Below are 15,905 nucleotides of genomic sequence, written 5' to 3' on the forward strand. Positions count from 1 at the left end.
CTGTGTTTCTACAAAAAAAAAAAAAATTTTAAATAAAATATTATCTACAAAAAATTTAAAATATTACCTATGCATGGTGGTATGCACCTGTGGTTCCAGTTACTCAGCAGGCTGAGGCAGGAAGATTGCTTGAGCCCTGGCATTTGAGACTGTAGTGAGCTATGATCATACCACTGCACTCTAGCCTGGGCAATAGAGTAAGATCCTGTCTCAAAAGAAAAAAAAAGGAAAGAAGGGAGGGGAAGGGAGGGGAAGGGAGGGGAAGGGAGGGGAAGGGAGGGGAAGGGAGGGGAAGGGAGGGGAGGGGAGGCAGGCAGGAAGGAAGGCAATCGGCTGGTAAAATATCTGAACAAAAAGAGCATAATTTTATATTTTTACCCTCAAGATTCTGTCCTAAAAATCTGATGCATCCCCCCCTCCACCACCATCAAACAAACAAACAAACAAACAAACAAAAAACCTAGAAATCAAACAACAGGCACAGAAGGAGAAGGGGAAATAATGGCAGAAAAGGATGGTGAAAAGACTTATGGGAAAATACCAAAACTGCTCTAGTAATAGCTGATATGCAAAGCTAATTATGTAGCAGTTTTCCCAGTCATCAAACACTAAAATCTTAGAAGATATAGATTGAGGATGACAAGGCATAACTCACAATGACTATAACCAACGTTTAAATGCTATTTATATTGATATTGAATTAAAACTAAGATCATTATTGTTATCTCACTTTGCAACAAGCCCTTAAAATAAGTTTTCCTAAACTTTGGGGAAACACTCCAGAACATTGATCTGGGCAAAGATTTTTTTGTGTAAGACTTTAAAAACACAGGCAACCATGCCAAAAATAGAAAAATGGGATTACATCAAGTTAAAAAGCTTCTGCACAGCAAAGGAAGCAATCAACCAAGTGAAGAGACAACACACGAAATGGGAGAATACACTTGCAAAGTATCCACCTGACGAGGATTAATAACCAGAATATGCAAGAGTTCAAACAACTCCATAGCAAAATAATCAATAATTTAATGTAAAAGTGGCCAAAAGATCTGAATAGATATTTCTCAAAAGAAAACATACAAATGGTCAACAGGTATATGAAAAAAATACTCAACATCATTAACCATCACAGAAATGCAAATCAAAACTACAATGAGCTATCATCTCACTCTGGTTAAAATTTATATTAAAAAGACAGGCAATAATGGATGCCAGTAAAAATATGGAGAAATGAGAATCCTTGAACACTATTAGGGAGAATGTAAATTAGTAAGGCACTATGGAGAACGGTATGGAGTTTCCTCAAAAAAACTAAAAATAGAACTACCATATGATCCAGTAACTCCACCACTGAGTATATATACAAAAGAAATAAATATATTACAAGACATCTGTATGCCCATTTTTACTGCAGCATTACTCACGACAGCCAAAATGTGGAATCAGCCTAAGTGGCCATTAATAAATAATAAAGAAAATGTGATACAGATATACACAATGAATTAGGAGTGAAATCTTATCATTTGCAGCAACATAGATACAACTACAGGTCACTAAATGAAGTAAGCCAAGCACAGAAAGACAAATATTGCATGTTCTGACTCATATGTGGGAGCTAAAAAGGTGACTCTCAAGAAGATATATAGATTAGTGGTTACCAGAGGCCAGGAAGGGTAGTGGCGAGAAGGGGATGAAGAGAAGTTGATTACTGGGTACAAATATATGGTGTGATAGAAATAATAAGACCTAGTGTTAGATCAGTAGGGTAACTACAGTTTACAATAATCTATTTCATATTTTAAAATAGCTAGAACCACAATGAGATACCATCTCACACCAGTTAGAATGGCCATCATTAAAAAATCAGGAAACAACAAGTGTTGGAGAGGATGTGGAGAAATGGGAACACTTTTACACTGTTGGTGGGATTGTAAACTAGTTCAACCATTATGGAAAACAGTATGGCGATTCCTCAAGGATCTAGAACTAGATGTACCATATGACCCAGCCATCCCACTACTGGGTATATACCCAAAGGATTATAAATTATTCTACTACAAAGACACATGCACACGTATGTTTATTGCGGCACTATTCACAATAGCAAAGACTTGGAATCAACCCAAATGTCCATCAGTGACAGACTGGATTAAGAAAATGTGGCACATATACACCATGGAATACTATGCAGCCATAAAAAAGGATGAGTTTGCATCCTTTGTAGGGACATGGATGCAGCTGGAAACCATCATTCTTAGCAAACTATCACAAGAAGAGAAAACCAAACACCGCATGTTCTCACTCATAGGTGGGAACTGAACAATGAGATCACTTGGACTCGGGAAGGGGAACATCACACACTGGGCTTATCATGGGGAGGGGGGAGGGGGGAGGGATTGCATTGGGGAGTTATACCTGATATAAATGATGAATTGATGGGTGCTGACGAGTTGATGGGTGCAGCACACCAACATTGCACAAGTATACATATGTAACAAACCTGCACGTTATGCACATGTACCCTAGAACTTAAAGTATAATAATAAAAAATAAATAAATAAAAAAAAATAAAAAATAAAAAATAAAATAGCTAGAAGAATCTGAATGGTTCTAATATAAAGAAAAGACAAGTACTTAAGGTGATGGATCTATATCCCAAGCACACTGATTTGAACTTTACAAATTATATGAATGTATTAAATTATCACATATACCCTAAAACCAAGTATATCTATTATGCATCAAATTTTTTAATGAGAAAAATAAACAAAAAGAGAAAAGTAATAAGTTCTTATGTGCACCTTGGCATTTCATTTCTTGTAATACTTTTGTTTAGCATTGCTTAGAGCTCTACTAAGGAAATTTTGAAGAAATTTTAGTTCCACTTGTGCAATATGAAATCTTCCGAGCAGAATTCTAAAATGTCAACTACCAAGTAGCAAACTCTTCCTACCGTCAGCAACAACCAATAAAGCACCAAATTCACTAATTCTTATATTCACATTCAAGTTAGGCCCCAAATCTAGGACATTTAGATTGCTCATTGGCACAATTTATATTCTGAAAAACTAGAGTCTATACCTGTCAAGTAGCTAGATGAGACAAAGGATGGTATTTTTCCATCAAATTCATTTATTCTCAGATGAACTATATGACTTTGCAAGCTAATTGTATTTCCCTAACAAATAGCTCTTATCTGGGAAGTATTTACAAACCTTTGAAGAAGGTAACATTCCAACATTATTTTCGATTCCACAACCCAATTATAAAATTATTTTATATTTTTCAATGTAAAAGATATTTTTATTTTGGGCTGGGTGCAGTGGCTCATGCCTGTAATCCCAGCACTTTGGGAGGCTGAGGCGGATGAATCATTTGAGGTCAGGAGTTCGAGACCAGCCTGGCCAACATGGTGAAACCCTGTCTCTAGTAAAATTATAAAAAAAAATTAGGCGGGCGTGGTGGCACATGCCTATAGTCCCAGCTACTGAGGAGTCTGAAACAGGAAATTCGCTTGAAGCCAGGAGTGGGAGGCTGGAGTGAACCAAGATCATGCCACTGCACTCCAGCCTGGGCAACAGAGACTGTTTCCAAAAAAAAAAGAGAAAGAGAGAGACAGAGAGAGAGATAATTGGAAGTGATAGATATGTTCATTAGCATGATTTAATTATTAAACATTGTATTCATAAGCCATATGATCACTCTGTACCATGTAAATATACACAACTACAATTTATCAATTGGCAAGTAAAAAATGTAAAAGAATAAAGAGAATTGCACAAATTCTTATATACAACAACTCTGGATAATCCAAAATCTTTTTGATAAGTTACTATTAAAATGATGTCACTTACCAATTCCAATAATCTCAAATATTCAAAGCACAGTCATGCACTCAGAAAGCAATGAAACAGAAAATCTGTGAGATGAGCAGCTGCCACAAAATATTTTCTCCTTACTTCACCAAAGAGAATCTCTTAGACTAAAACCTAGCAACTCTGTATAACATAAGGACCTAGTGAGAATGGATGTCTGAAAATTCAGGGAAGATCAAAATTATAAAAAGAGAAAAAAAATTTCTTCTATTATCAGAAAATAAAGAACCACACTTTAAAAAGAAAATTAAAAGGCTAATAGAAGTCTTGTAGGGCGTAAACTGGAACCATCTTATCTTTTTCAGGGACACTTGGAGAATGTGTATTAAAAGCCTTAGAGTATACATAATATTTGATGTAATCATTCTACTAATTTATGCCAGGGGAAAAAAGAGAATAATTAAAAGATGTATGCAAGAGGATATTAATTACCATTTTATTCATAGTAACCAAAAAATTCAAAATAACGTCAACTATCCATCAACAGAAAACTGATGAAACATACTGTGGTAGAGCCATATAGTAGAATACAACTCAGCCATAAAAAATAATTATATAAATCTGTATTTACTGACAAGAAAGATATCATGTTATTAGGTTTAAAAAAATGCATACAGATAGTATGGCCCAAGAGAAGTTGGTAAAGGAGTACAAAAATAGTTAGCTAGAAGGTATAAAGTTCTCATATTCAATAGTACAGTAGGGAAATTATAATTAACAATAACTTATTGTATATTTCAAAATAGCTAAAAGAGAAGAATTGTAATGTGCCCAACATAAAGAAAAACATTTGAGGGGATGGATAATGAAATTACCCTGATTGATCATTGCACATTGTATATAGGTATCAAAATATCACACGTACCTCCAAAGTATGTGTAACTATTACATACCAATAAAAAGGAAAAAGTGAAAAAAACTGTATGGCCCAATTATTGTTTAAATATATATAGGTATATTAAATATAAATAATATGTGCATATGAGTTTGTATTTATGGCTAAAAAATGACTAGAGGTATATATACCAAAATGTTAACATTGGTTGTTTCTGAATGGCAGAATTTTAAAGGATTTTTTTTCACTTTTATTTTAGGTTCAGAGGTAAATGTGCAGGTTTGTTATATAGGTAAACACATGTCACAATGGTTTGTTGTACAGATTACTTTGTCACCCAGGTACTAAGCCTAGTTCTCAATAGCTATTTTTTCTGATCCTCTCCCTTCTCCCATACCCTCCAGCCTCAAGGCCCCAGTTGCTCCCCTCTTTGTATCTGTGTGTTCTCATCATTTAGCTCCCACTTACAAGTAAGAACATGCGGTGTTTGGTTTTCTGTTCTTGTGTTAGATTGCTGAGGATGACAGCCTCCACCTTTATCCATGTTCCCACAAAAAACGTGATCTTGTTCTTTTTACAGTTGCATAGTCTTCCATGGTGTACATGTACCACATTTTCTTTATCCAGTCTACCATGGATGGACATTTAGGTTGATTCCATGTTTTACTATTGTGAATAGTGCTACAGTGAACATACGCCTGCATGTGTCTTTATGGTAGAACTATTTGTATTCCTTTGGGTACATACTCAGTTAATGGGAGTGCTGGGTCAAATGGTAGTTCTGTTTTCAGCTTTTTGAGGAATTGTCACACTGCTTTCCACTATGGCTGAACTAATTTACACTCCCACCAACAGTGTATAAGCAATCCCTTTTTTCAACAACCTCATCAGTATCTGTTGTTTTTTGACTTTTTAATAATAGTCATTTTGACTGGTGTGAGATGGTATCTCCTTGTGGTTTTGATTTGCATTTCTCTAAAGATCAGCAATGTCATTGAGCTTTTTCTTTTCATATGCTTGTTAACTTACATGTTATGTATTCTTTTGAAAAGTATGTGTTCATATCCTATACCAACTTTTTAACGGGGTTGGTTTTTCCTCGTAAATTTGTTTAAGTTCCTTATGGATGCTAGTTATTAAATCTTCATCAGATGCATAGATTGCAATATATTTTCCCCATTCTGTAGGTTGTCTGCTTACTCTGTTGATAGTTTCTTTTGTACAGAAGCTCTTAAGTTTAATTAGATCCCATTTGTCATTTTTTGTCTTTGTTGCAATTGCTTTTGGCGTCTTTAGCATGAAATCTTTGCTGGTTCCTATGTCCAGAATGGTTTTGCCTACGTTGGCTTAAAGGGTTTTTATAGTTTTAGGGGCTACATTTAAGTCTTTTATCCATCTTGGATTGATTTTTGTGCACTCAACAAATGTTAGCTATTGTTACTGTTTAATTATTATTTATTACTACTGAATCAAAATGCAAACACAAACATTTATTGGATGCCTGCTAATGTTTGCCAGTTATTACCAATAGTACATATCATAATTATTGAAAAAATGTAATTCAGAGTATAAGATAATGAATAATAGGTATCATCTTTATGAAGTATAAGTAGAATCTTTTTTATTGCAAAGTTCTCCGCATTCACACTATACTGGACTTTTCATTTAAAGCTAATTGGTCTAATCTGAGTGTTTTTATTCTTCTCAGTATTGTAATGAAAGCCTACTTGCTGTTATTTGGAAGACAAAAGCACTAGTATAGGTTTAAATTTGCTATAGGAACTTAAATGAAAGGTTTCACTGGAGATATCGCCTCACTGGAACATCATATGCCATGGAAAAGTAAATATGAAGCTATGGTAGGCTGTGCTTCATCAAAATTTTGTTTAAAGTCTTTGAACAAACAGGGAAGGGTGAAGAAAATAAATGGAAAGATATAGAAAAAAAAATCTTAAATAACCATTCCTCAAAATAAAACATACACACACCTTAAAAGTAATGAAAACAAGCTACTGTTACTTACTTCATCTTTACAAGGGCCTTATAATGGCTGCAATAACAACAGCCACCCTGCTCTGCCTGCTTTCTCTAGGCTAGGCACTGTACTACATTTTACATCCATCGCTGCATTCAATCCTACTGCAAACCTCGGGGATGAGTAGCATTACTTTTTTTTTTTTTTTTTTTAAGCTAAGGAAATTGAGGCGGAGGGGGGAAGCTTAGCAGATCTCAGAAACAAGTTGAACTGAATTTTTCTCCATAGAAAAGCATCAGTCACGTGTTCTTCTGGGTTCAGAGAACATAGGTAATCCACTCATCCTCTTCACTCAGTAATAATGCTCACTGGTTTCTTTTCATTCAGGATTATACCTACAATAAAGTTCGCCCCCATTGAAGAAGACAGAAAACTTCAGCTCCTACTTCTACAAATGACAGCTGAGTAAGTTGGGCAAACAGTTCATATACTACCATACCCTGCTGAGTGATCCTCTCTTCATAATCAAAGGTTGACAACCCTGAATAGTCAACTTCATCAATACAGAGTCAGAGTACAAAGTTAAACAACTACTGAATTCCTAAGTAAGCAGCCACACTTAGCATAAATGCACATATTTTTATACTGCAAAAAAAAAAGGTGAAATTAGAGTTTCACACTATTAGGCTATAATTAGTCTACAATACAGCATAAACTATGATCTATATCATACATAGATGCATAATTTTTTATAAATGGAAGAAAAATTCCATTATAGATATCTAAGTGTTCTACTCTCACCATTTAACATGTGTCTACATTTTTTAGTGTCAGATTTATTAGTTCAGCTTAGCAGTCAAATACTATTAGACTTAAATCCAAGTCTTGGCTCTGCCTTTTCTTTGCTGTTGATCTGAGGAGTTACCTGTTGTGTTTGTTGTGGTGGTGGTGGTTGTTTTAAGTGTAAAATGGAGATAGTGCCATCTATTTGACAGGCTCATTGTGAGAATTAAATAAGATGATATATTTAAAGAGCTAAACATGATACCTGGTACACAGTTAAGTGTTCGCTGAAATTGTAGGTACTATTATTATCACTAATGTCTCCTAATTTTCCAACTATGATGTATACTATACTATTAAACTACGATATATATTACAGTATGTCAATGGAACTTATCCAGGTGGGAATGTATGTAACTATTTTTATTAGAACCTAGAAAAGACAGTAGTTTAAACTATGGGTCTCTACATTTCCTTCTTGCTGTTCCCAGATATAATAACCACCAAAAAGGGCATTTTTGGGAATCAGTCTCTTTCCAAACCACCAAGATCTAGTTTTGAGGAAGTCTTTATTTGTAAATTATGACAAATACTAAGCCTTGTGAGATTCTCAGTCGAAATAGTCAAGTAAAGGATAATTTTACAACCACTAGAAAAATCTCAAATCAGATTGTATTCATAGTTATGATGAATTCATAAATACTGATAATCAAATTTAAAATACACATTTTAAATCTCATCTTAAATAACAGTACAGCATTCTACCCATAACAGAAAATAAAAATATTTTATGCTTAGTTTTATAATTATATATATTTTAGATATATTGGACAATCTAATGAAAGAAGCAATGAGTATTTTTTTCCTTGTAGAGCATTAATTTGGTACTAATAACAAATTAAATTAGGATATGGAGCATATAAAAAATTAACATTGCTCCACACAAACTGACACTAATTTTCTATAAAATTAAAATTCCACAGGGTCATAAACTAAAGAATGAAAAAGATTATTTTAAATCTCAACATGTGAAAGGCACACTAAGTTTTAAGAGACATTTCTCCTTTTAAATACACTAAAAAATAGAGTGCTACTGGACAAGGACAGTCTCTTTTGAAATATCATGCTTCCTATAATTTACATAATGTTGATAGTTTTCCTTTTTAATGAAGGTTTTTGGCATTAACAGGACACACTGAATTTCATTTTGTCGGATTAAGAAAAACAACCTTAAGGAAAAAATTGATCACAATAACATTAATACAATAGTGACATAAAATACAAGGATACCTACAGCATCTGAAAATGAATGTTTCTAAAAATAAGTTGATTAATGTACTTTAAAGTTATTTGAGGTCTTATGATTTGGTATTTTAAGTTTTATAAACGAAATGACCCAGTTTGCACATCTTACAATGTTCATTAAAACTAAATATTAAAGGGTAAAATACTCTTCAATAGAAAATACAGGTAAGTTTAAGTTTTGCTGAAATTAAATTACTTCATAAGAAATGTTGGATATATGTTGGAATTAATATTGAGAAATTTCAGGTATATCTCTTGATGTTTACATCTAAAGTGATTTATTATTTTTTTTTCTAAAGTTACTTATTTTCAAACAATAAGAGCAACAAATTGAGACTTGCTTAAAGAGACAACAGTCTAGTGTCTTATTGTCCTCTGCTGATAGGAAAGTATTTTCTTTTAATACTGTACTTTGCCATAAAATACATTTTTCCTTGGTAAAAACACTTTTCTGGATTATTTTAATAGGCTAGTTCTAGGCTTTAAAGAAAAAAACAATATTTTGTAAAGTATATTGTTACATGATAGAAGAAAATGAAGAAACATTTATTTGCATCTCCTTTAAATTATTCACAATACTTTGAGGCTTTCTTTCTCTCTAGTTAGTGCAATTTATTTTTCTATATGTCTCAGTAGCAAACAATGTTATTTAGACTCTAACCTGGCATGCTACCACCTCTGGCCCGCCCTTGAGCCCCTCCATTGCAAAGGTCTCCAGGTGCAGTTTGGGTAGCTGCAGGGTGAAGTCATTCCTACTTGCCGCAGACCATGACAGCGAGATCTGATCTCTGACCTAAAGGGAAAAAAACAGCATCAATGGTAATTCCCCTTCAGACACATTAACTGGGATGAACTGGGTCCCCTTGAGCCCACTGAGTGGACTTGCATTGATCGCTGGACCTGAAATCCATGAATAAATTTAGGACTAATTGATTTTTCGTTGCAAATAAATCTCTAATTCAGAGTGCTGGGGGAGAATGTTAAGAAGAAAAAGCATCCTCCTGCTTGAAATGAGGGAGGGGAAGAAGAGTCACTGGAGCTCTTCTGATCAAGAGGTTTTGAATTATTTTTTCACAGTTCCACCGTAAAAAGAAAAAAGGAAGAAAAAACATTCACAAAATCAAAAACAACAGCAATCTCCTAATCATTATCACCTGCTTAGTAACATATGGTGTTTAACTGACATGAACTGATAAATATTGGACAAGATAGTTATTAGGTACCAGTCTTTGAAAAGAAAACTTCAATAACATGTACTCTAGAATTAAAACAAATATACTCAACACAAAAGGAGACTTAAAAATATACAAGTAAGAGGTTTGTTTGCCCTTTTCACTCTTCTAGAATTGCAGGATTTTATTAAACTAGAGTCTTAATGATTAAATACATATAAACCAACACAGTCACACAATTTCTAAACAAGACAACAGATAAAATCAGTAGTATTTGTACTCTATTTTAAGTATTCGGAAAGGCAACAATACAAACACATCACCGATATGGGAAAAACACCAATTCTCCAGTCAGTGTGGAATCACATGCAGTTGATATCACACTGCCACCTTCTGGACAAATGAGAAAATACTCCTTATATAATATAAATGGAAACATTCAAAAACAGTTATTTTGGTTTTTAATTTCCAAACTTAGTAAAAGCCTTAAGAATTCCATAGTTTAGTTTGCATTTAAGATCAGTAAGCTCGTTTTAATCATATAGTTTAATAATAGGAGGTTTCAATACATAGACATATTTTCTAACTTTCCTTATGCTTGGAATAGGTTTAAAAATTTTATCTATTTGCTACCATATATTTAATAAATATTATACAATTAGCTCAATGCCACAGAACAAAAAGTTCTTTATCAGGTAGCAAAGGTCAAAACTAGTGTTAACTATAAAAATTGCATTAATTGCCCAAATAAATATATTTCTATTTCTAGTCTTATCCAAGCAACTTCAAACATAACTTGGCAAAACTATAAGATAGAACATTTCTCCTTCATTTTTCTAGTCTACTCGGGCAGCTTGTAAAACTGTTTGAATTATTTTTATTATATTAATTAGTTCCTTAAGATATATACACATTTCACAAAACTATCAAACTCTGAGTTAAAGAAACTCTGCGTTTCTTTAAGCCAGCAAACATACACAAACATATAATGGCATCTTTAACTGTTCATGCTAATCTATGGGCATAAAAATCCTTATAGGTCCCAAGCTGATCTGAAGACTTTCTGTCAATAAGAGAATGTCAAAGTGTATGCTGTAAAACACACTATGATATAATTTTTATAATGACGTGAGTACCACATGCATGCTGGAATCTCAATTCAGAATGAATGTTTATCTGCAACAAACACTCTCCAGAGTCTTCAATCAGGATAAGAATGCTGTTAAACTTACTTAGCATAACAAAATAAATCATATTTTACAAATATATTTGGTTTAGGTTTTATATTTTACATGTATGAATACCTTCTCTTGCTTTTTTTGTCACCAATGTGCACTCGGATAAAAGAAAACATTAATGTGGATTAAGGTTCTGAGAATTTATCAACATCAAACCACTAGTGTTTTGCCTTCTACCCTTCTGAACCACAGTCAATAGATCTAAATATTTTACTGCACCCTGGCCAATTCATTGTTTGATGTTTAAAAACTCACCCAGAATCAAAGAAAATTTATTAAATTTGAGCCCCCAAATGAGATACTATTAGCTTTGAAAGTCAAGTTTAACTGCGATATTGATGATTCTCTTTTTTCTGTGACAAAATTCACTAGGGAAATCCTGGATGTCAAAGTACAAAAGCAGATTGCTAATACGGGCAAAGAGAGGGGAAAAAAAAACCATAAGCAATGTAAGTATAATCCACAACACAGCTCAAGCACTGGAGGTCCTTTAACCTGATTAGCATCAGGCACCATACTTCATCCATGAAGCTTGACACACAGTGAACAGTAAGACACATTTTATATTCTCTAAATAAACTTTATGAGCAATGTTAAGCTGTGGCATCTTGGATCTAAAACTGATTTATTGTCATTTCAATATTTTTGGTATAATATTACTTAATTTGCCAAATTAAATAATGCTTTATATTGAATAAAAAATGTTGCAAAATGCATCTATTTTTGCTACACCTAATGACAAACATCATAATCATTTGAATAATATGCATGCTTTAATACTTTCATTTAATTACAAATTATCTGTTGAATCAACTTGACAATGCCATCAAGAGTGAGAGACCCATGATATATAATAGATGCAATATCACAAATACTTCTACTAAAATTTTAAGAGTTTTTTCCACTTTTAAATTAAACCGAAACTTTGAGAGTATCTAAAATGTTCTCAAATATTTCTAGGAAAAGTTTTTAGAAAAGTGTTGTAAAAGAATAATCTATAAATTATTTTATTTTAATGAGTAAAGGGAGTGAAAGCATCATGTTGAAAGAATACAAAACAGTGACACTAAGACAAGCAAAAATACCATCATGCAACAAATGAGAAGAAAAGAAAGATGAAAAGGAACAGGAGAAATAAAGGGTAGAAGGGAGAGACTTTAGAAAGAATGCAGAAGGCAAGTCTGAATTTCAAGGTGTGAACAGGGAGATTCAACACAGAATAGTAAGAAAGGACTCTCACCTTGTTGCGTTGTTTGTTCATGAAAAGAAATAGAACAGGCAGGCTGAGAACAAAGTAACATATTAAAAGAGAGATAATTTGGAATTTTTTTAGGAAATACAGCTTATTGGATACAAAATTATTATTTTCAAGAACGAGGATCTAAAGCAAATTAGTTACTGTCAAAAAAGTTTTGAAGTAATATTAGAATAGTAAATTTTTTTTCTAAAAGGAAAAGTTTATCTTTTAAAGTACCAAGCTTAGTGTGAAATAGGAATAAAACAACCAGCAGTCACCTGTCTGTAGATTAAATTATAATTTCAGAAGTCAATCCTTAATTATGTTTATAATACATTATTCATCCTATAAGATTCTATGCTTTTTTATTCTCATTTATTTATCAATATGACTAATACATGTATAAAATGTTTTTCTTCTTCAAAATGCCTAACAGCTCATTTTTACCATATAATTTTTTCACAGAATTTCCCAATATAAATCTCAATTATCAAATGTTACACATTCCATAACGTTCTTTAAAATCATGCAATATCATATTTTAGAATAATTTTTAAAACCTATATTACTTCTACTCTAAAATTTTGCTTTTTAGAAAGAACAGTTTACTTTTTCCCTTTCTTATTACATACTTTCAGAAAGGAGATACTTCTAATAGACAGATCATAAAAAAAAAAACAGGAGAAGAAAAATAAATAAAACTTTCTAAAAAGTCAAAATGGTGCCATGAAATATATTTATTTCAAGATAAATATATAATCCAGTTCTAGATTTAAGTGATCCACAAGATCCATACTGTACTATTCCTATTTCTCTGATTAGTCTTTACTCACAAATAAACAATCTGTTTTCTAACTTTTATGCTCCTACCAAAACAAACAAAAGTTATATCTGCCAGATATCAATTATGAAATTAAATTAGTCATTTCTAGAAAAATGGCTCAACTCCCTCCATCTTTTATCATGCACAGCTATAAATCCGTCTGGACTCTATGTTCCAATTCAAAAAAAAAAAAAAAACACTCATGAAATTATTTACTAGCTGTATTTTTACCAATCGGATACCAAGCCAGAAGACCTCAAGGTATACATAAAAACTGAGGTTGAGTTAAAAACACATGTAAGAAGATGTATACATTCTCTGAATTCTGAATGCCTGGGAAAGGCAACGATATCAGGGCTTCATGACATACTTTTAATCTGCTTCAATTTTATTTACTCCTGTCTATTATGGCCTCCAATGCTTCAAAATAAACCTTTTTACCAGATATATTCCAATATGAAAACAGACCTCTACAATATTTCTTATAATCTCCATTTTCATCATCCTGTGTTCACGTTGTACTTTGCCTCCATTTTCTTGTCGTCCATTGTCCTACTCCCTCCCTTGTACTTCCTTCCATTCCCACTGATTCCTTACTCTTCCCCTTCTTCCTTTTATTTTTCATTCTATGTACTAGAACAGCCTACATACTATTTTTCAACCTATGCACCAAAGAGCAGTGTACAGTCAGCACACTACAGCCTGGGAACCAAATCCAGCTCACTGTCTGTTATTATAAATAAAGTTTCATTAGAGCTATACACATTCATCTACCTATTGTCCATGGCTGCTTTCCTGTTACAATGACAGAGTTGAGTAGTTGAGACAAAGACCATATGGTTCCCCAAGCCTGAGATATTCACTATCTGACCTCTACAGAAAAAGTTGGTCATCCCCTGCTCTGGAGATATAGAAGAAAGATAATTTTTTTATTATCTATAAAGTTTTTTTTTTAAAGACTATTTCTCACCAGAAAATCTACAAACAATTTCTAGTGAGTCAAGTTTATATCGCCAATACAGAGTGCCATCTCAAGACACTTTCTGGTTCCTTTCCTCAATGTTTCCAGAAATTTGTGTACTGTCTCCTGATACCACAGCTAACTTTCCTGGTCACAACTACCTAATTAACAGAAATTCTGGTTAAGTGGAAGAGGCATACTGGAGAGTCTTTTGCAAATACAAAGAAAAGGGAACTAGCCAGAGTTAACCATATACTCTGTAATACACAGTAGCAAAAAAAAAAAAAAAGAAAAAAAAGAAAATACCCACTATGCTTTCAAAGGCTCTTAGTAAGTATTGTCAGATAAGAACACCATTCTAAACTCATGAATTCTACAATGTAAAAGAAAGAAAAAATAATTTTTTTAAAAAACCATAATTAGATAGTTCAAGACTCTGATATGTACACAGTGATAGGAGGAAGGATCAAAGTGTGTCAATGCAATGAAAATGATATTCAGGGATAGGATGGTTATCCCTAAATGGACACTTTCCCTCTTCTTTAACCTTTTCTTTAACTATTTAATTAATCAAATGGACAGACAGATAACAATACTACTTCTATTAGTAATAATACAATTAATACCTCCAAAAGTACTTCATAATTTTCAGTTGGCCCTCCATATCTGTGGGTTCCATATCCATGGATTCAACCATGAATTGAAAGTATATATTTTAAGCTGCATCTGTCCTGAATATGTACAAACTTTTTTTCTTTTCATTATTCCCCAAACAATACAGTATAATTTAGATAGCACTTACATTGTATTAGGTACTATAAATAAATCTAGAAGTGATTTAAAGTGTATGGAAGGATGTGCACAGATTATATGCAAATACTACACCACTTTTATATCAGAACTTAAACATCGTGGATTTTGGTATCCACAGAAGGTTTGGGAACCAATCCCCCAAAGAAACCAAGGGACAACCGTACTCTCCACGCTACATCACTTGATTCTGCTATCCACCTTGTGAAATAGTTATTGCCATCTCTAATATGAAGATACTAAGTCTAGTGCTCTTAGTGCCAAATAACAATGCATTTTGTTATTTGCCAAATAACAATATCTATATATGAACAATTAATAGTTGAAGAAATTACTTAAGATTTTGGTACTTCCATTTCCCTATTTTTTTTCTTTATATCTATTGTTTGGCAATCTTAGCAACAATGTTTGTTTCATAAAAATGGTTTTGTGATAATCATGAATATTAAACATCTTTATTTTCCCCAATAGTTTCCTTGCACCTGTGGGCATTCTCATTCATTCATTCATATCCCCTCTCTCTCTCTCTCTCTCTCTCACACACACACACACACACACATGTGTACACATGGGCACACAATTATTACACTAAGAAACAAGTTACCTGTGTAGCAATCATCCTTATACAATGATCACAATGTCATAATGGAGGATCCCCAAACCACAATGTCCCAGGATATAAGCAACAGTTCCTGCTGTGCTCCACACCTACTGGAAAGAGACCCTGACACTCTCTCAGCAGAAGCAGGCATTCCGTTGGCACTGCAGCAAGCATAGAAACTCATAATTTGAAAAGTGGGAGGTAAGCAAGTAGCCCTCTTTTGCTGTCAGGTTATTTAAATTAAACCTACAACTCTGGAGCAAAGCCAGAACTCTCCCATGACTGCCAGC

General features: G+C 33.2%; 1 protein-coding gene across 1 annotated transcript in view; it reads right to left on the bottom strand.

Annotated features, from left to right (window-relative positions):
• CCDC171 (coiled-coil domain containing 171) overlaps positions 1-15,905 on the bottom strand; it is a 404,099-nt gene that overhangs the window by 104,620 nt on the left and 283,574 nt on the right. The window contains exon 24 of the mRNA XM_011930380.1: positions 9,435-9,566. Within this exon, the coding sequence (XP_011785770.1) occupies positions 9,435-9,566 (132 nt within the window). The remainder of the gene's footprint in view (positions 1-9,434; positions 9,567-15,905) is intronic.

This window comes from Colobus angolensis, unplaced genomic scaffold (assembly GCF_000951035.1).
Source record: "Colobus angolensis palliatus isolate OR3802 unplaced genomic scaffold, Cang.pa_1.0 Scaffold86, whole genome shotgun sequence".
Taxonomy (NCBI): domain Eukaryota; kingdom Metazoa; phylum Chordata; class Mammalia; order Primates; family Cercopithecidae; genus Colobus; species Colobus angolensis.